General features: G+C 49.7%; 2 protein-coding genes and 1 long non-coding RNA gene across 12 annotated transcripts in view; 2 read left to right on the top strand and 1 right to left on the bottom strand.

The window, feature by feature from the left end:
* The window catches only part of LOC127033608 (zinc finger protein 420-like), a 512,279-nt gene that overhangs the window by 475,935 nt on the left and 14,773 nt on the right, over positions 1–21,571 (top strand). The window lies entirely within an intron of this gene.
* On the bottom strand, positions 1,603–10,972 carry LOC127033684 (uncharacterized). The gene is made up of 3 exons (XR_007769167.1): positions 10,741–10,972; positions 4,328–4,410; positions 1,603–1,833 (listed from the first exon to the last, which is right to left on the bottom strand). It is a non-coding gene; the product is annotated as an uncharacterized LOC127033684 (long non-coding RNA).
* Positions 11,032–21,571, top strand: part of LOC127033611 (zinc finger protein 420-like) — a 496,719-nt gene continuing 486,179 nt past the window's right edge. For 5 of the 8 annotated variants that reach the window (XR_007769140.1, XM_050921573.1, XM_050921574.1 and 2 more), the window contains exons 1-3: positions 11,033–11,136; positions 15,160–15,267; positions 15,959–16,085. Coding sequence is in view for 7 of the 8 variants with exons in the window: in XM_050921573.1 (XP_050777530.1) it covers positions 11,071–11,136; positions 15,160–15,267; positions 15,959–16,085 (301 nt within the window). In the remaining variant the exon portion in view is untranslated. Of the gene's footprint in view, positions 11,137–15,159; positions 15,268–15,958; positions 16,086–21,571 lie in introns of all 8 variants that reach the window. The other 3 variants (XM_050921579.1, XM_050921580.1, XM_050921582.1) reach the window with 3 other exon arrangements.

Below are 21,571 nucleotides of genomic sequence, written 5' to 3'. Positions count from 1 at the left end.
ACAGCTGTTTCAGCAGGTTGGCGCTAGGGAAGGAGGGTTTGTTTCCGTGAGGCTGGGTAGTGCTGGGGGGAGAGTGTTTCCGCAGGGCCGAGAGGCATTGGGCAGCATGTTTCCGCGGGGCCGGGTGGTTTCAGCCATCAACTGTTTTCTTTGGAGCAATGTGGACCTTGCCGCTTTATGAGTTGTGCAGGATTGATACGTAGGACGTTTCTCTTGTGTGGATTCTCTGATGTCTGATAAGGTCTGAGTGCTGACTGAAGCTTTTAACGCACTCAGGGCATGGGTAGGGTGTCTCACCTGTGTGGATTTCCCAATGTCTGATAAGGTTTGAGCACCTATTGAACCTTTTCCCACACTCAGTGCATGTGTAAGGTGTCTCTTCTGTGTGGTTTTTCTGATGTTTAATAAGGCTTGAGCTCTGATTGAAGCATCTCCCAAACTCAGAGCATCAATCAGGTTTCTCACCAGTGCGCATTCTCCGATGTCTGATAAGGCTTGAGGTCTGATTGAAGCATTTCCCACACACAGAGCACATGCAGGGGTCTCTCCAGTGTGGATTCTCCTATGTCTGATAACGGATGAGTGCAGACTAAAGCTTTTCCCACACTCATGGCACCCATAAGGGTTCTCACTCATGTGGATTCTCTTATGTCTGATAAGGTTTAAGCGCTGACTCAGGTGTTCCCCACACTCATGGCATGTGTAGTGTGTCTCTTCCAAGTTGATTCTCTTGCGTGTAAGAATGTCTGAGTGGCTACTGAAGTTTTCCTCTGGCCTGTGCTGACTCTCACAGTCTTTTGCTTTTTCTGGGAGTGCACAACTCCTGGAAACATTAACTTTGGATCTTCCTGATAACATCCCATGGGGTAATACTTGCTCAGTAGCTTCCTGCTGGGGTTTCTCCTCATTCTCACTCACCATCCCAACCCCTGATGGGAGACAGAGAGAATCCAGACACAGGTCGCTCCCTGCACTGGACAGAAAGGAAATCTAAGAGTGGGGAATGGGGAAAGGAATGAACAAACCAAAATATGTGCGGGAGAGATCAAACCTATCAGGAGCTGATTATCCCCAAACCTTTCCCCAGAGAAGAAGGGATCAGTTCTGGGTCCTCATTGCACCAGAATTCTCAGGGAAAAGCGAGATTGGGGAGGGACCTGCTGCCAGTTGTCAGTTAGGGTAGAGGGGAGCCATGAGTGACATCTGCCTAATGATTCCACATCTGCAGGGAACAATCTTGAACTTGGAGAGCTCAAAGGTCTTTGCAGGGCATCCCAAATGTTTCCTGTATTCACGGACAGCTTTTGACTTGGCTTAACCAATTCCTCACCTTTGCAGGCAGCTCTCAGGAGCACTTTTTCTCAGAGCCCTGGAGGTCCAGAACCCATGGCTCTTCCCCTCGTTCCAGCTGCGAGATCACATCAGGATTGGAAACTGAAAACCCTACTCCAGGCAAAGAAAACAAGGGAGGTCAGTGGAATCTCTGGGATACTTGTCACAAGAAGAGTCCATGGTTTTAACCCCAGTTCATTCACCAAAAAGACACATGTCCAAAAGTTATATCAGTATATGGGGGATAAGGCAAAAAAGGGGGGGCAAGGAAACCTGTCAAAACTTTTATTATAAATAAAGGTATAAAATTATTATGACTCAGGTTCTTCAGAGACCCCACAGCTTCTAACAACCCAGGGGACAGGACTCCTTATCCAGCAAGACCACCGTCTCATAGCTCTCCTGCATGACATCCCTGTAGAGGGCTCTCTGAGTGGGGTCCAGCAGAGCCCCGTCTTCCCTGGTGAAATACACAGCCACCTCTTCGAAAGTCACCGGCCCCTGAAAGAGAAAGAGTCCAACAATCAGTACCTGCTGCCCCACTCACAACCCTACTAGTCACAGAACAGCAGCACCAGGTAAATGGAAGCTCCGGGAGGCACACGTTAACAGAGTCCCATCCCACCTTGCCTAGAGCATCCAGGAGGCATCAGAGGGTAGAAAAAGAAAAATCTTTGTGTCTCCCAGCTGACAGACAGAGGCAAGGTCTTTACATTTATTGCATACCCACTAGCCAGAGCTCGATATAAGAGATGGGGCTGTGTCTGAACCCTGCTGGTAGCTCCCTGGTAAGAATCCCAACACTCTCCAAATAAAATATATGGAAGAAAGGGGACATCACTTGTAAAGATTATAAGTTAGAAGGTCAGAATTGTAGAAGGTTGGTAAGGGAAGCTATCAGAAATCAATGATCAACCAATGAAAAGAAGAGGGAATTTCTGAAAAGTATATTAAATACAAAATTAATCCTAACAATGGTAATGGTAAATTATTAGACGGAAATGGCAAAATTATCAAAAATAATCCAGAAGAGGTAAAAGTGTTCAATAAATATTTCTCTCCTAAATCAGTGGGTCCACATAACTAGAGTTTTGAAAGACCTGGTGGAGAAGCGTGGTGAACTGTTAATGTTGATTTTAATTAGGACTTGGAACACTGGGAAAATTCCATAAGACTGGAATAAAACTAATGCTGCGCCAATATTTAAAAACTATAAAAGAAATGACACAGTTAATTACAAGAGTGCCAGTCTGAAATCAATAGTGGGCAAGAGAATGGAGCAGCAGATACTGGATTTCATTAATAAAGAACTAAAGGTGGGTAATATAATTAGTACTCATTAAAAAGGTTTAGACACAATATAGCCTATCAAACTAACTGGATATTCTTATTGGATGAGATCAAAAGTTGGGTTGCAGCTAATAGTACTGATATAATATACCTAGACTTCTGTAAGGGATATGGGTTGGTTCAGCAAAATATTTTGACTAGAAAGATACAAAATACACACGGCATACATTAAATAGCTTAAAAACTGGGATTTTAAATAGGAAACCATGGTTGAGTGGATTTCTTTCTAGCAGGTTCCTGCAAGGATTGGTTCCTGGTCCTGTGCTATTTAACATTCTTATCAATGACCTAGAAGAAAACATAAAATCATCACTGATAAAAGTTTGCACTTGCCAAAGATTGGGGGTGGTGGTAACTAATGAAGTGTCAGTAGATTCAGGTTCCGGCAGTGGGAGTCTGGGAAGTTTTTCCAGTCCTGGCTGGAGGGTTATTTCCTGTTCCACAAAGAGTAGAAGTTCCATTTCCAACACCTGTGCTTTGAAATTAGGACCTACCTGACACTACACTCCATATTCAGCATTGCGGTAGGATTATAATATGATTAGGACATAATTATGAGGCATTTTGTACAAGACGAGTCATGTGCAGTGTCACTGGAAAAGTTATGATTTGCTGAATATGATTATCCTACCTGTGTGCATGGATCATGTTTGTATCTGAAGAATTGAATATTGACTCGGTATCTGTCTTTCAAATGTGCTTATTCTGGGTAACACCCACAACTAGCCTTTCAGGTACAACAATGAAGAAGCCAGACCGTGCTGACGACTCATCAACAAAGACAATGAACCATGGAAGAGCTCAGCCTTCCTGTGAATGTTTCAGCCAGCCTATGAGTCAAGGCTACTATAACTCAGCAGGGCATGCTAGGACATGTGACCAGACCACATGACAATGAACTTCATTTTGGTACCTGTATTTTTCCACAAACTGGACTGGAAACTTAGTTTAGAACAAATGGTTTCTGCTATATGGAAAAGCTACATAAGGTGGGGTGTGTCATTATCTCTTGGCCTCATTCCCCACACAAGAGAACTCCTGGAAGCACCTGAGGAACAAAGACTGAACTGGGGGAAGTGTTGGTCCCAGGGTAAAGGAATTTCCAGCTTGTTTATGGAAACTTGGTGGACTGCTCCTATCATCAGTCAGGGTGAGAAATTGCTAATTAAAATTCTATCCATATAGTATGTTAGGCTTGATGTGAGTTTTTGCTTATTTGCTAAGTAATTTGCTTTGATCTGTTTGCTACCGCTTATCGCTGGGAAATTGGCTGTTGTCTTCTATTTGTCCTTGAGTGGCTCAGGTAAAGAACTCAGGTAGCTTAGTTGGATGCATGGTGCCACTTGCTGTCCTGTTGGGTGATAACAAAACTAAATCTCCAGCAGTGTGAAAAGGGCCAGCCCAGCTTGAGGGTTAGAGGGCACAGCAGTTCCCAGAAGCCCCCCAGACTGCACCCCAGGGTGACAACCCATAGCACCCTCTATTACACAAGTCTCAGCAGGTTTGTCACATCCTGTCCCCTCTCTTTCTCCACTCTGGATATTTCCTGCCTCCCACTACCTCTAGCAGCTCCCACCCTCCTATGCCTTTCCTGCTCCTCTCCCTCCAAGCAGAACCCACCACCAGCTCCCTGATAATCCCTTACCTGAGTCAGCTCCATTGCAGACATTTCCTTCCCCCTGGGAGGATGGGATGATCTGGAGCAAAACGTGTACATTAATCTGTAGCCTGTCAGGGCGAGAAGGGCAATGTGAGAGAATTCAGACAGAGTTTCTGTCCATTCCACGTGTTGATTCCTCCCAGTATTTTCCCCTGGTAATGGACATTCTAGGTTCTGCCACACTGTGAAGCACAGAGTGACCTTATTCCAGTACAGGTCTAGCCCCCTCCCACCAGGGTGTAACCACTGAGACATGGTGAAACCCTCTGCCACTGGGAGTCTCTCTGTTACACCTATCAAGTTTGCGGAGGATACCAAGCTGGGAGGGGTTGCACGTGCTTTGGAGGATAGAATGGAAATTCAAAATGATCTGGATAAACTGGAGAAATGGTCTGAAGTAAATACGATGAAATTCAATAAGGACAAATCCAAAGTACTTCATTTAGGAAGGAACAATCAGTTGCACACGTACAAAATGGGAAATGACTGCCTAGGAAGGAGTGCTGCGGAAAGGGATCTGGGGGTCATAGTGGATCACAAGCTAAATATGAGTCAACAGTGTTGCAGGAAAAGCAAGTATCATTTTGGGATGTTTTAACAGGAGTATTGTAAGAAAGACACAAGAAGTAATTCTTCCGCTCTATTCCGTGCTGATTAGGCCTCAACTGGGGAAGTGTGTCCAGTTCTGGGCACCACATTTCAGGAAAGATGTGGATAACTTGGAGAGAGTCCAGAGAAGAGCAACAAAAATGATGAAAGGCCTAGAAAACATGACCTATGAGGGAAGATTGAAAACATTGGGTTTGTTTAGTGTGGAGAAGAGAAGCCTGAGAGGGGACATGATTACCGTTTTCAAGTACATAAAAGGTTGTTACAAGGAGGAGGGAGAAAAATGGTTCTTCTTAACCTCTGAGGACAGGACAAGAAGCAATGGGCTTAAATTGCAACAAGGCAGGTTTAAGTTGGACATTAGGAAAAACTTCCTAAACGTCAGAGTGGTTAAGCACTGGAATAAATTGCTTAGGGAGGTTGTGGAATCTCCATCATTGGGGATTTTTAAGAGCAGGCTGGACAAACACCTGTCAGGGATGGTCAAGATAATACTTAGTCCTGCCTTGAGTGCAGGGGACTGAACTAGTGACCTGTCCAGGTCCCTTCCAGTTCTATCATTCTATAAACCAAAGGCCAAAGAAGAGCGGAATTAAAGGAGTCACTCTGGGAGATTCTCCCTGTCATTGTCCCCAAGCAGTTCTCTCAGGTTTACAAAGTTATTTGATGCTCCAGCCTTTATACGGTCTCTCCTGGGAGTGCCCCTTTCATGGGCTGGGCCCAGGTTTAGCTTTTGACAAGCGTGAACCTGGGGGCTCTGAGCCTGGGTCTTCTTGCCTCAGCACATCTTGTTTCTTTCTGTGTCTCCCCAGTGAGTCCAAATGAGTAGATACTCCTTATGGAGACTGAGAACATAAGAATGGCCCACTGCATCAGACCAATGGTCCATCTAGCTCAGTGGCCAATGCCAGGTGCTTCAGAGGGAATGAACAGAACAGGGGATCGTCAAGTGATCCATCCCATCACCCATTCTCAGCCTCTGGCAAACAGAGACTAGGGACACTAGCAGATGAGGTGTCAGTTCTTGCAAAAACCCCCATGTCTTAACTGAACATGAACAAAGGCATAGCTGGAATCAGTCTGGCTCACCTATGTTAGTATTGTTAAAACAGGTATTAGAATGCTAGGAATGTGTTTCGACTTTATTGAATGCTTGTGAGTTGCTGTCTGGGTTAATATCAGACTAGTTGTATTGTGAGTCTCTGTGGCTATGTAAATCATCAGACAGGAGAGAAACTTTACCGAGGTGAGGTGCTGATTGGCAACAGAATGCATTACACCCTGCCTGGCAGGAAAGGTCCATCAACACCAGATAGACTATTATGGGATGTTAAAGAAGACAAAAGATTGTTGTTGTGCTCTTGACTTCCTATTAGCTGAGTTTTCAGTTCAGAGCACATGGCAGGAAGGGGATTAAAAAAAACCCCATACAGAAGGAACTGATTATCTGTATGCTGCTTGGACTCTGGGGGGCAACATTCCTAGGCATAACGAAGAGATCCCCAGCTGCTTACTCTAGGTTTGTTCTAAGGAAGATATAGAGATTGCATATTATAGAAGCTTCTATTATCTTTTGAAATTTAAGACTGGAAGTTGTCTGCATCTATAGGATCACCCGCTTTAACTTTGTAAACAACTCTCATTTCCTTTTAAATATGTCTTAATACAGGTTATGACAGGACTGGCTACAAGTATTGTCTTTGTTGTGAGTCTAAGATTCAATTGACCTAAGTAAGTGACTGGTCATTTGGGACAAGGTCAGGCTTGAGAAAACCCTGGCTGGGATGATTTAGTTGAGGATTGGTCCTGCTTTGAGCAAGGGGGTGGACTAGATACCTCCTGAGGTTTCTTCCAATCCTGATATTCTATGATTCTATGACTGGCAGTAAGCTGAACATTGTTGTGATTTGTGATTTAAGGCAGTGACTCTCAACCAGGGGTCTGGGGCCTCCTGGGGGGCCACTAGCAGGTTTCAGGGGGGCCAAGCAAGGCCAGCATTAGACTCGCTGAGGTCCAGGGCAGAAAGCAGAGCCCCACCACCTGGGCTGAAGCCAAAGCCTAAGCAATGTAGATTTGTGGGGCCCCTGTGGCATGGTACCCCAAGAGAGGAAGAAAGTGCCCTGAGGACTCAGCCAGAGGGTTGAGGCCTGACATATTACTGGCTTAGAGGTTCTCTGCCGGTCAGGAAGGGGTAGCAGCGAGGGAAGACTGACAACTGATGGCTGGAAGGGTGAAGAGGTTTGAGGTATGGTGGGGGAAGAAGTGTCTGGGACTGGATAACCTGGGGCTGGGCAGTCTCCATAGGGGACATTTTCTCCTCATGTGCCCTTTCCACACCCTCTTGAGAGTAGAGAATGACCTACCCTCTCCCCACTCCTAGGAGCAGCCGTGTCTCAGAACTCTTCCAAGTTGCACCCACTAACTCTCTTCCTATTTGGGGTTTAGCTTGGGGCAACAATTTCCCACCAAGATCAACTGAGTTGGCTGTTCTGGTGCCACAGGGTGGGTCAAAGACAGAACTTCAGCACTTCTTGGGCAGAAATTATTTTCTTCATGCAAAAAAAAGAAATTCTGCACTGGACGTGAATTCTGTGCGTACGCAGTGACCCAGAATTCCCACCTGAGTAACTCACACCCGGCACAAAGATAACCTGCTCATTCCCATCTCTTCTCCCTATGTGTCGAGTAACAGAGCTGCAGCTGTCATTAATGCACACAGGCTTTCACTCCCATCAGTGCTGGCAAGACCCTATGCAGTTACAGGACTGAACCCTTATTCTCCCATCACATGGGATAGTCTCAGCTGAGGGAGGGTGAGGGTGGGAGGGGGTACAAAGGGAAGAAAGTTGCTGTAGCCATGTTGGTCCCAGGACATCAAAGATAGATATTTCAATTGGTTTTAAAAGAAATGACCTCACCCACTTTGTCTCTCCAAGAGATCTGAAAGTGGTAGAAGGAGACAAAGAGGAAGACAGAGCTCAGGACGCTAAATCAAACATTTTCAATCCCCTGGAAGAAACTACATTTCCCTTCTGCCCCTGGGTATGTTTGTATCCTATATGAGGGACCACCCCATTCCTCTCACAGCAGCAAGGGGAGACTGCAGCCAGTCCCAAATGGTCTTTCCCAATCCTGGGATGTTTGTTGTGGCAGTTTGTGTGTGGTGGGTGCACAGGCTGGGTACAGCTGGACGGATATGCAGATTGGAAAGTCAGGGCAACTCCAGCACAGGTTGGGGGCTGAGGGCAGGGGGAACAGTTCTGGAGCTGGGCTTCTGTTCTCTCTAGGTCCCATGGCATATGGCTCTGGCAGCAACAAGTGGGTCCATCACTGCAGGAGAAGATTGGGGTAGTGTCTGAGATCAGGGTGAGAATTGGAGGGGGGTCCATGCTCAAGAATGGGGAATGGAATTGACCTCCCCACCCCTCTGCAGAGCCCAGCAACTAGGGATTTATCCAGCAAAGTGAATTTCACTCTGGATGACTTTGAGGCAGCCACGGAAAGTTCCTTGTGCTTTAGGTTCCACACTGGTCACAGGAGTTTACTAGTTCTCCCTCCTCAGACTCCCGGGGGCAGCCAGGGATAATTCGTGGGTTATGGGAATTAGAAGATGAAAATTCACTAAGAACAATGATATGAGTGTGCTTATTATTAAATCCCCAGACCCCCACCAATCCCCATCCTCCTTCCCATGAGCTATAAATATCTAACGGACTCACTGTTACTGTGGGCATGTCTACACTGCAGTCAGACACTGGCGGCTGGCCGGTGCCCACTGACTTGGGTGCACACGGCTCAGGCTGTGGGGCTGTTTAACTGTGGTGTAGATGTTCCGGCTGGGGCTGAAGCCCAAGGTCTGGCACCCTCTCACCTCACAGGATCCTACAGCCTGGCTCCTGCCCAAGCCCAGACATCTACACGGCAATTAACCAGCCCCTTCGCCTGAGCCCTGTGAGCCTGAGTCACCTGGCGTGGGCCAGCTGGGGATTTTTAATGGTAGGGTAGACATACTCTGTGAATCTGTGCAGCACCTGTCACAACGGGGACCCTGATCTTTGTCAGTGTCTGCTCAGAGTCCTGCACACAGGGGGCCTGATCTTAGTCAGGGTCTCTGCAACTCCTAGCATTACAGGATCTCTGATTTTGTTTGAGGTCCCTGCAGCGCCTGGCAAAATGTGGGACCAGGATCTCTGTTAGGGTCTGTGCAGTGCTCACTACAGTGGTAGGGCATAATCTGGGTTGGGGTCAGTGCAGTGCCAGGCCCAAGGGGACACAGATCTCAATCAAGTACTCTGAACAATGGAAGCAGCAATCTGGGCCGCAGTCATGTGCTCTCCGGCACAAGGGGGGCAGTGATGTTGGTCCAGGTCTGTTTTACCTGGCACAATGGGGGGCCTGATGTCTGTGGGGTCTCTACAGTGCCTAGCATAACAGAGGCACAGATCTCACTTGGGGTCTCCACAGCACCTGTCACAACAGTGCGGTCTGACCTCTGTTGGGGTCTCTGCAGCGCCTGGCAGAACAGGGCCCAGATCTCACTCAGGGTCTCTTCAGCGCCAGGAACAAAAAGATCCCTGATTCTGTTTGCTGTCTCTGCAGCACCTGGCACAATGGGAGCCTGATTTCACTTGGTGTTGATGCAGGGCCTGGCACAGAGGCCAGGAGCTCAGTCAGGGACGCTGTAGCACCCGGCACAACAAGATCCCTGCTCTCTGCAGGGACCTGTGCAGTTCCTGGCACAACCAGTGCCCCAAACTTGTCAGGGTTTGTGCAATGCCTGGCACACTGGGGGACCTGATCTCAGGCCAGGCCTTTACAGCGCTCAATATGATAAAAGCCCTGATCTCAGTCAGACACCTGGGGAGAAAAGTGGGAAGATTTTCAAGAACTTGATATCAGTATTTCAGAACTAAGGAGAAAATGGGGCAGAAACTAAATATTTGCCAACATAAGAGAGAAGCACAAACATCTGGGGAGATTTTGTGTCACCATTCGACAGTTCAAGAGAGAGAAGGGGATTATACAGGGATATTCAACCAACAACAGAATGGGATGGATCTTCTAGTCTCACATTCGCATGGCCAGCAGAGCCCTGGGTGATGTGACTTTCACAGGGGACAGGAGTGGGGCTGGAGTCAGAAGGTCACTATTAGTGGGGAAGGGCTGGCAGTGGGGTCTGGGAATGTGACTAGCAGGTGGTGGGGGCAGAGGGAAAGATGGAGAAATAGTGGGACTGGGAAACCTGGGGCTGCGCCATCTCCATGGGGGAGGCTTGCTCCTCTCTTCCCATGCCCTGTTGCCAGCAGACAGTGTCCCCCCACCTGGCCCCCCGCCCAGCCCAGAGATGTCCCTGCCTCAGGGCCCCCCAGCCTCTGCCCATTAACCCTCTGCCCAGTTCAGGCATCACTCAGGGGAACGATTTCCCACCTACACAAGAACTTCTCAGGGATTTGGGGGCGGGATGGGTCACCCTGGATTGTGCTCGTTGCTCTCTAGAGAGAAAAGGGGCAGGACGGGAGAGGACAGGGGGTCCCCACGAAGGGGGCAGCGGTAAATCCGAGGGGATCTCAGCCCCTTCTTTCTCTCCTTGCTCCTTGACGGTCACCGGCTCTTCCCCCCACGGCCATGTCCGGGCTGCACTGACACTTTCCACCCGCCTCATTCCCGGGTCTCCCCCCGGGACCCCACGCCTGGCCCCACACAGGGACCCCAGTGGGTCCGGTCCCCCCACCACGGACACTGGGGCAGAGTCATCGCCCGGCCCCACCCCCCCAAGCTCGCTCCGGTACCTGGAAGCTACAGCTCTGCAGCGGGGGCGAGCCGAGCCGGGCCGGGCACGGGGGGCGAGGGAAGGGTTAATGAAGGTCTCTCCCGCCGCGATCTGCGCATACCCACAGCTCCAACGGAACAAACCCTTCTCCGGGCCGGGAGAGACTCCAACAGCCCCGCACCGGCCAGACAGAATTAAAGCGCCCCCGTTTGTGCTCCAGCTCCGCCTGTTTGGCTGACGTCAATTCCGCTCCCGGAAGAGTCCGAAACTACATCTCCCAGCCTGCCCCAGGGGTGCGTCCGCTCTCTCCTGCCCAGCTAAGGGAGGGATTCAGCAGCTGAAACTGCGCATGCTCCGTGCGAACCCCGGTGGGGGAGGGAGAATAAAGCTGCAACTGCCGCCTCGGTGTGAGCCGGTGAGTGAGAGACCCCCGGGGGTAGCGGGGCGCGGGAAAATGACTCTCGGCCCCGGGAAATCTGGGAGAAGCCTCGGAGCTACCTCCACTCCAGGAGCTGCAGCAGGATCCGCCCGGGCCCCGCTGGGATGGGGGGGGGCGGAGCCTGGGGCCAGGGGGGGTCCTTGTGGGGGTTGTCGGGCGGGGAGGGGGGAAGCCGGAGTTGCGGGGGGGTGGGAAGGTCGATGGGACCTGGGGCGGGGGGAGCTGAACTGTCTCTGGGCAGCCAGGAAATTCCCTCGGGGGGCGGAAGTTGAACTGTCTCTGGGCAGCCAGGAAATTCCCCGGGGGGGGGGGTGGGGAGGGGAGGAGAGGAGAGGAGTTAATTAGATCCTGTTCCTGTTTGTGCCTCTCGCCCCCGATACAAATTCTCTCTGGTTCTGCACCTTTTCTCTCTCTGCATCTCACAAGGGTGTAAAATCCGGGGAGATTCCGCCCTCCCCCTCCAATGATCCGCTCGCTCGATTCCTTTGTTTCCCCTTGGTCTCTCCATGGTTCTCAAATGTCCGTTTAAAATCTCTCCGAGGTGGGGGATTTTCCCTCCCATTTTATCTGCAGCGATTTGTTCTTGTGTAGGTGGGAAATTGTTGCACTGGGTCATTCCCCAGAACGTGGCTGCCCCTGGCGTGGGGATGGGATGAGATGCCCGTTCCCTTCCTGGGCAGGGAAGGGAGGGACACCTGTCCCCCGTGGGGACTGCCCGGACTCCGGTTTCCCAATCCCAGTTACTGCCCCATAACTACCAACACAGATGTCCCCAGCCACCAGTTACCATTCACTGGCCCATCCCCCACTGCTGCCCCCTTCCCTCATCCAGGGACCTTCCAACTCCCCCACGACCCTTTTGCCCTCTTAAAACAGCTCCTCAAAGGGCTCCCTGCTGCCCATGTGAATGGTGGAGGTGGCAGGAACCATCACTTTCTGTATATGTATTGGATAGTAATGTAATATAAAATTCAGTCCAACGGTCCCCCTTTTCCCTCTAGTTATTAAACAGCAATATAAAATCCCCTCAGATCTTGGTGGTGGTGGTCATAGAATCACAGGGTTCAAAGGGACCTCAGGAGGTATCTAGTCCAACCCCCTGCTCAAAGCAGGACCAATCCCCAACTGAATCCTCCAACAGATTTTTACCGCAGATCCCTAAAGGGCCCCCTCAAGGGTTGAGCTCACAACCCCGGGTTTAGCAGGCCAATGCTCAAACCACTGAGCTATCCCTCCTCCTTCTCTCATGTTATCAATTGCGTAGTTTCTGATACGTATTCTCTTCAAATCTCAAAGATTGATCAAAAATATCCTAAGCCCCACATTTTCTCTAATTCTCTATTTCTAATTGACTATGGCCTGAGATATTTCCCTGTCTCTCTAATTATAAAATACTAAGAAAATCTCAAATGTACACCTTTTCTCAGATTCCTGAACATGGATATAAAATGTTGGCAAATGTTGCCCATTTTCTCTCTATTCAGTAATCAGATATTGACATGAAACACTCAGATTTTACCTCGTCTCAACAACTGATATAAAATCCCTCTGATGTTTCACTTTTCTCTCTAAACGTATTTAATACCCATCAAATCCAGAGGCCTCCCCCTGTTTGGGGGATCAGTGGTTCCCAGCTGGTAACAGGAGAGTTGGCTGGACCCTTTTCTTTTCTCCAGCTGGCACAGGGTGAGGAGGTCACTGTGAGTGCAGCAGGGGTCTAGAAGTATCCCAAAGCCCATTGCAAATGGTCTCTGTGAGGGGTTGCTTCCCGCAGTGCTAAGATGTAGCTAGTGACAGGGCCTGGACCTTTCTTCCACTGCAGGCCTTCCATTCTCCTGTTAAAAAAGTGCCCCCCAGGGCTCCTTCTGCTTGTGTGACTGTCCATCAGGGGACAGTGATAACTTTCTATCCACTTAGCAGACACAGTGAGGTAACACTGTTGCTGGGGTAGGGGATGAGGTGTCTGTGTGGGGAGATTGCAGGTGAAGGGACATTGTGGTTGGCGGCGGCCTCTGGGTGACTGGGCAGAGGTTACCCTAATCAAATTGGTGGGTTCTGGAGTTTCGGAGGAGGGGAGTTCTGATGTGCCCAGCGCTGAGACTATGGGTCCTGGAGGTGGGTATCACTGGGGACTTGGTGCAGAACAGTGAGGGTGGGCATCTCTTGGGGAGGTGGGGCAGGGGGTTAGAGGGAGCCTGGTGCTGTGCCAGGGGCTCAGTCATGCCCAATGTGCAGAACTGGGTGGGGGAGTCCCAGGCACTAGGTCAGAATGCCAGGCAAGCAGAGCGAGGGGTCCCATTGTAAAGCATCAGGGGGTCCCAGGCAAACGGCATGGCAGGTCCTGCTGGAGGACAGGTGGGGGTCCTAGGCAGGCAGTAGGGAAATCCTGGGCAGGCAGTGAGGGAATGAATTCCCAATCAGGGGTTCCTTGAGGGGGGTGGTCCCTGGCTGTTGGGGGCTCTTGGTGGAGGGAACCCTTTAGGATTCCCAGCCTGCCAGTGATGGTCTGGTGGGTGTTCTCTGGCCAGTGGGATGCTGAGGGGTATCTGGAGTCTCTGTTCAGGGATTTTAGGGGTTGAGCCCCAGGAATATTTGGTGGGACCCTGACAACGGGGTCTGGGCTCTGGGTACTGGGGGTGTCTGGGGGCCCCTGGATAGAGGCTCTGGTGTCTGCTACTAACCATGCTCCTTCTCTCTGATCAGCTTGTGCCAGAATCCTGGCTCCAAGCTCTGCACAGTATACCCCAGCCACACCCAGTCATCATGATAACTTTCTATCCACTTAACAAACATCTTGAAAACTCCAGGACCTTCCAGTTCCATTGGGAAAATTTGTGCCCCGAGTCCTTATACTAGATCTGATGGGTTAGGCAGTTGGGAAGGGGGCGAGAAATGCCACACAGTGGTCTCTTCCACAGCATTCTGGACTCATTCTTTCTGAAACCTGGTTTCATTGAGACCATTGTTAATCCAGAGTCAGTGCATGGAAAGACAAGGAGTGACTCCAGATGAACAGTGGGGCAAACAAGATTAGCAATTCTCCCTGTGTGGAGGGTCTCTCATTAGCTGCTCTCCCCAGAGAGCTAAAGGAGAGAAGCTGCTCAAACACTCTGTCCCTCTCTGCTCAGGATATTGGGGTTCAGCTTCCTGGGTCAGATGCTGCAGCCTCCATTGTGGTCTGGGAGACCAGGCTTAGCAGCTGCTGCTCCCCCAGCGGGGGTTCTGTGCTGGGATGTGACCTTAATTAAAGATGCTTCTCTGCCCGGCCCAGGGGATAACTTTCTCTAGCTGGTACTAGCCCCTTGGGGCAGCCCTGGGCCCTGTTAATGCAAATTCTGAGCCAGAGTCTCCAGGTAACTGAAAGACCTCAGGAAAAATGTTGGGGACTGGCAAGAAAGTGACTCTGCGCAAACAGCCCCTCATCATTTCTCCTCCCATTAGCAATTGCCAGGAGAAAATCCTGCCATGAGAGAGCAAAGCCCCCAGGAATGGGACTTTCCCAGCCAGAGGAGCAGGGAGAGAGGACAGGGGAAGGAGAGACTGAAAGGGACAGTGGGAGAAATGAGTGGGGGAGAGATTTCCAGCTCTCTAGTCCACCCAGACACAGATATTGCAGCATCCCTGGGCAGAACCACTCTCCAGTGAACAAGAAAAGGCTCAGACAGAGGAAAATCCAGTTCTTGACTCCATATTCGCCCTGCTGGGGTGTGACTGCCGTGGGGTCAATGTTCGAGAGAATCCCCCACAGTGACTCCTTTGGTTCTGCTCTTTTCTAGCCTTGTGTTCAGAGACTTTTTTACGGGGTGAGGGGAGGGAGAAGGGAGGTTAAAAATGTGTCTGTGGGCTTAGCCTGGCAGGAGGAGCGAGGTCTACACTGTAATAAAGAGATCAAGCATGTTCCCAGCACGGCAGAGTCTAGGATATCTGTCTGGAGGGAAAGGACCTGGGGGAATCGTGATATGAAATTAACTAAAGCCTGTTCTGAAACCTCCACAACAGCCCTTCTTGCCCTGCCAGGGCTGCAGAATTACATCCATGTTTTTCTCCAGCTCATCCCATCCCCCCATGACACAGGGAAGAGAAATGGCTGCAGTGGAGCCAGCTCAGGTACGGATTATTTTTTTGAGGGAGGGTTGGTGGGTTCCTACAGGAGGGAGGGGGACAGCAAATACACTGGAGATGGGAAGGTTTGCACAGTTTGTTTGGAGGTTGGCACGGGGCAGGAAATGCACAAGGTGGAGAAAGGAAGGGCAGGGGGTGACAAACCTGCTTGGAGTTGTTTAATAAGTGGCCTAGATTCTAGGAACAGACTCATAAGGTTCGGAGGTGGAAATGCTCTAGTTTGTGGAGCAGAAAATAACCCAGCTACATGGGGCTGGGAAAACTGACCAGACTCGTAGTGCTGGAGCCTGACCTGACTAACCAGTGGCTGCTGTGAGATATGAAGGGGATACCCACCGATGAGGGTTAGGGGAGATTCCCCTTCCTTCATATCCAGCTTCTCATAATGAGGAGGCTATTGGGTTTCCTACCAGGGATCTCTCCCTGGTCCCTGCTAGGGCCTCCCTCTCCTCTATCAGTCTGTGGCTATTAGGTATATGATGGATCTGCTGGGAGAGATAAGAGGCTCTCTCTTTGTCCCCTAACTCTGATGTTTCCTGGATGCTCTGAGCAGGGTGGGGATGGGACTTTGACTGCAATCCACCTAGGGCTTCCCTTTGATGGGCTCCTCTCCCTACAAATAGTGGGGCTGTGAGTGGGGCAGCAGGTATTGAGTGTTGGACTCTTGCTCTTTCAGGGGCCGGTAATCTTCGAGGAGGTGGCTGTGTATTTCACCAGTGAAGAGTGGGCTCTGCTGGACCCCACTCAGAGATCCCTCTACTGGGATGTCATGCAGGAGAACTATGAGAATGTGACCTCACTGGGTAAGGGTTACTGTCCCCTTGGTTCTTGAAAGGGGAAATGGAGAGTTAAGGTTTATGCCAGCCCCACAATGCCACTTCTACGCTGCCCAGTTTCAGCATCACCTCAATATGCCAGTGAAACGCACACTACCAGAGACCCTCCCGTGCTGCAGAATGCTTTGGGAACAGCACAGGAGCCGTATCGCACAGTGTGAAATATCTCCTGTTTGCTCAAGTAAAACTGAGGGTTAAATGCAGCGAAATTAGCAGAAGCTTCCTAGAGGTCACCAGATAAAATTAATAGGCAGCAGGTTTAAAGAAAAGAAAAGGAATTTCTTCTTCAAGCAGCGCACAGTCAACTTTTGGAACTCCTTAGCTGAGGAGGTTGTGAAGGCTAGGACTATAACAGGGTTTAAAAGAGAACTGGATAAATTCATGGTGGTTAAGTTCATCAATGGCTATTAGGCTGCATGGGTAAGGAATGGTGTCCCTAGCCTCTGTTCATCAGAGGATTTAGATAGATGGTATGTAAATAACCTTAGTCCCAGATTTGGACCTTAGCGTCCAAAATATGGGGGTTAGCATGAAAACCTCCAAGCTTAGTTACCAGCTTGGACCTGGTACCTGCTGCCACCACCCAAAAAATTAGAGTGTTTTGGGGCACTCTGGTCCCTCTGAAAAACCTTCCCTGGGGACCCCAAGACCCAAATCACTTGAGTCTCACAACAAAGGGAAATAATCCTTTTTCCCTTCCCCCCTCCAGGTGCTCCTGGAGAGATACACAGACACAAGTTCTGTGAATCCAAACAGAGTGAATCTCCCTCTCTGTTCCCAATCCTGGAAACAAAAAGTACTTTCCTATTCCCCCAGAGGGAATGCAAAGTCAGGCTAGCAATCCAACACACAAATCTCCCCTTGATTTCTTCCTCCCACCAATTCCCTGGTGAGTACAGACTCAATTTCCCTGAAGTAAAGAAAAACTCCAACAGGTCTTAAAAGAAAGCTTTATATAAAAAGAAAGAAAAATAAGTACAAATGTTTCTCTCTGTATTAAGATGATACAACACAGGGTCAATTGCTTAAAAGAATATTGAATAAACAGCCTTATTCCAAAAGAATACAAATCAAAGCACTCCAGCACTTATATTCATGCAAATACCAAAGAAAAGAAACCATATAACTTACTATCTGATCTCTTTGTCCTTACACTTGGAAACAGAAGACTAGAAAAAAGAAACTACTTCTCCAAAGCTCAGAGAAAGCAGGCAGCCAGAAAACAAAGACCTTAGACACTCAAATCCCTCCACCCAAAGTTGAAAAAATCCGGTTTCCTGATTGGTCCTCTGGTCAGGTGCTTCAGGTGAAAGAGACATTAACCCTTAGCTATCTGTTTATGACACGCCCCCCAAATTGCAGACAGTGGGGAAGCTCACTGGCGGCGATTTCCTTCTAGAACTTGAAAATAAACAGATTAATACAACACATACACCTTTACATATACTCCTAAGTATATAACTAACAGACTTCTACATTTTAAGAACACTTTTTAACTACTGAATTCTGGGAAACTCTCACGGGAGAGTGCATCAGCAACTTTATTAGAAGCTCCTGTGATGTGTGGAATTTCAAAATCAAAATCTTGGAGAGCTAAACTCCAACGAAGAAGTTTTTTGTTGTTCCCCTTGGCAGTATGAAGCCACTTTAGTGCAGCATGGTCAGTTTGTAGTTGGAACCGCCGTCCCCAAACATATGGGCGTAGCTTTTCCAGGGCGTACACAATGGCATAGCATTCCTTTTCACTGACTGACCAGTGACTTTCCCTCTCAGACAGTTTCTTACTGAGAAACACGACAGGATAGAAGTTGTGATCTGTTGCTTCCTGCATGAGCACTGCTCCTATACCACGCTCAGATGCATCCGTGGTTACTAGGAATGGCTTGTCAAAGTCCGGGGCCCTGAGCACAGGGTCAGACATGAGCGTTGCCTTAAGTTGGGTAAAGGCCTTTTAACACTCATCAGTCCACTTAACTGCATTTGGCTGGGTCTTTTTGGTCAGGTCGGTCAGTGGGGCAGCGATTTGGCTGTAGTGTGGTACAAATCGCCTGTAGTATCCGGCCAAGCCTAAGAAGGATTGGACCTGTTTCTTTGACCTTGGGACAGGCCACTTTTGGATAGCATCCACCTTGGCCTGTAGGGGGTTTATGGTTCCTCGACCCACCTGGTGCCCCAGGTAAGTCACTCTGTTTTGGCCTATTTGACACTTTTTGGCCTTAACAGTTAGTCCTGCCTGCCTGATGCGCTCAAAGACCTTTTCCAGGTGTAGTAGGTGTTCGGGCCAGGAGTCTGAAAAAATGGCCACATCATCGAGGTAGGCAACTGAAAATTCTCCCAGTCCAGCTAGTAGACCATCTACCAGCCTCTGGAAGGTGGCGGGTGCATTTCGAAGGCCGAAAGGAAGGACATTGAATTCATACACCCCCGCATGGGTGACGAATGCTGACCTCTCCTTGGCAGGTTCATCTAGCGGTACTTGCCAGTACCCCTTGGTTAAGTCTATTGTAGAGATGAACTGGGCACGTCCCAACTTTTCCAATAGCTCATCGGTACGTGGCATTGGATAGTTGTCCGGACGAGTTACAGCATTTAGCTTACGGTAGTCCACGCAAAAGCGTATTTCCCCATCTGGTTTGGGTACCAGAACCACTGGAGATGCCCATGCACTGGTAGATGAGCGGATTATACCCATCTGTAGCATGTTCTGGATCTCCCGTTCTATAGCAGCTTGGGCATGAGGAGACACTCGGTAGGGTGGGGTTCTGATTGGGTGAGCATTACCTGTATCAATGGAGTGGTATGCCCGTTCAGTCCGTCCTGGGGTGGCTGAGAACAATGGGGCGAAGCTAGTGCACAGCTCCTTGATTTGTTGCCGCTGCAGACGTTCCAGGGTGGTTGAGAGGTTCACCTCTTCCACGCCACCGTCTTTTTTCCCGTCGTAGTAGACACCGTCAGGCCACTCAGCATCATCTCCCTGGACTGTAAACTGACAAACCTGTAAGTCTCTGGAATAGAAAGGCTTGAGAGAATTAACATGGTACACTTTAGGCTTTAGTGAGGAATTGGGAAATGCTATGAGGTAGTTTACAGCTCCCAGGCGCTCTTGGACCGTGAATGGCCCTTCCCATGATGCTTCCATCTTATGGGCCTGTTGCGCCTTCAAGACCATAACCTGGTCTCCTACCTTGAAGGACCGATCTCTGGCATGTCTGTCATACCAGGCCTTTTGCTCTTCTTGAGCATCCTTTAGGTTCTCTCTAGCAAGGGCTAAAGAGTGTCGGAGGGTGCTTTGTAGGTTGCTTACAAAGTCCAGAATGTTAGTTCCTGGAGAAGGCGTAAACCCCTCCCATTGCTGCTTCACCAACTGTAATGGCCCCTTAACCTCGTGACCATACACAAGTTCAAATGGTGAAAACCCTAAACTGGGATGTGGTACAGCCCTGTAGGCAAACAGCAACTGCTGCAACACTAGGTCCCAATTATTGGAGAATTCGTTGATGAATTTTCGTATCATGGCCCCCAAAGTTCCATTGAACCTTTCCACCAGGCCATTGGTTTGATGGTGGTACGGGGTGGCAACCAAGTGATTCACCCCATGAGTTTCCCACAGTTTTTCCATGGTCCCTGCCAGGAAATTAGACCCTGAATCTGTAAGGATGTCAGAGGGCCAACCTACCCTGGCAAAGATGTCTGTTAGGGCCAGGCACACAGTGTTAGCCCTGGTGTTGCCTAGAGCGACTGCTTCTGGCCATCGGGTAGCAAAGTCCACTAAAGTCAGTACGTACTGCTTTCCTCTGGGCGTCTTTTTTGGGAAAGGGCCCAGAATATCCACAGCTACTCGCTGAAATGGGACCTCAATTATGGGGAGTGGCTGGAGAGGGGCCTTGACCTGGTCTTGAGGCTTACCCACTCTTTGGCATACCTCACAAGACCGGACATACTTGGCAACATCCTTGCCCATCCCCTCCCAGTGGAAGGACTTCCCCAACCGGTCCTTGGTTCGGTTCACCCCAGCATGGCCACTGGGATGATCATGGGCTAAGCTTAAGAGCTTCCCCCGGTACTTAGTTGGAACCACCAACTGTTTTTGCGGCTGCCATTCTTCCCGGTGTCCACCAGAAAGAATTTCCTTGTATAAAAGTCCTTGGTCTATAACAAACCGGGATCGATTAGAAGAGCTGAGAGGCGGTGGGGTGCTCCGTGCCGCCGCCCAAGCTTTCTGAAGGCTGTCATCTGCTTCCTGCTCAGTCTGGAACTGTTCCCTTGAGGCTGGGGTCACCAGTTCTTCCTCAGACTGTGGACTTGGGCTTGGTCCCTCTGGAAGCGATGTAGGTGATGGGGTTGTTTCCGTTGCTGGTGAACCGCTCTCCGCTGGTGCACCTGAGGGTATTTCAGGCTCTGGCTGAGCCTTTTGGGTATGGCTGTCTTGTGCTTCTGCCAGTTTTGGCTCGCTGGCGCCCTCTGGCGTTGAGTTTGAAGACGGGGTTGCACTTGCTGGTGCTGGTTGCTGTTCCAGTTCCGGGCCTGGGACTGGAGATGCTGGGTCTGTTTCAGTGGTAGGCATGGAATCCGGGTCCACTACCTCTGTCTGGGTCTCTGGTAACACAGACGGGGCCTCTGTGGACGGTTCAGGAACAGGAATGGGTCTGGAAGCTTGCCTGGTTTGGCTACGTGTAACCATTCCCACTCTCTTGGCCCGCCTCACCTGGTTGGCCAAGTCTTCCCCAGTAGCATGGGGATAGGATAATTGTCATAGACTGCAAAAGTCCACATTCCTGACCAGCCTTTGTACTGGACAGGCAGTTGAGCTGTAGGCAAGTCTACAGCTTGTGACATGAAGGGGTAAATTGTAACTTTGGCCTTTGGGTTGATGAATTTGGGGTCAACGAAGGATTGGTGGATAGCTGACACTTGTGCCCCCGTGTCTCTCCACGCAGTAACCTTCTTTCCGCCCACTCTCAAATTTTCCCTTCGCTCCAAGGGTATTTGAGAGGCATCCGGGCCTGGGGATCTTTGGTGTGATGGTGGTGTAATGAATTGCACTCGCATGGTGTTCTTGGGACACTTGGCCTTGATATGTCCCAGTTCATTACACTTAAAGCATCTTCCATCTGATGGGTCACTGGGCCGAGGTGAGTTACTGGAGACTGGTGAGGTTGAAGGGTAGGGTATCTGTGGCTTTACTTGGGTGGTATGTGGGGTCTTTGGCTGTCCTCGGTTGTAGGGTTTATGGTCTGTGTGCCCCCTGGGGTAATCGTTCCCCTTGACAGTAGCTTTCTTGCTTTCTGCCAGTTCCATCCATTTGGCTCCAATCTCCCCCGCCTCAGCGATATTCTTGGGGTTTCCATCTTGTATGTACCGCGTGATGTCTTCAGGAACACCATCCAAGAACTGCTCCATTTGTATGAGGAGGTTCAGTTCTTCCAAGGTTTGAATGTTGTTTCCTGTTAGCC

This window comes from Gopherus flavomarginatus, chromosome 13 (assembly GCF_025201925.1).
Source record: "Gopherus flavomarginatus isolate rGopFla2 chromosome 13, rGopFla2.mat.asm, whole genome shotgun sequence".
In the NCBI taxonomy this organism is placed as follows: domain Eukaryota; kingdom Metazoa; phylum Chordata; order Testudines; family Testudinidae; genus Gopherus; species Gopherus flavomarginatus.
This window is presented reverse-complemented; position numbering and strand designations above follow the sequence as displayed.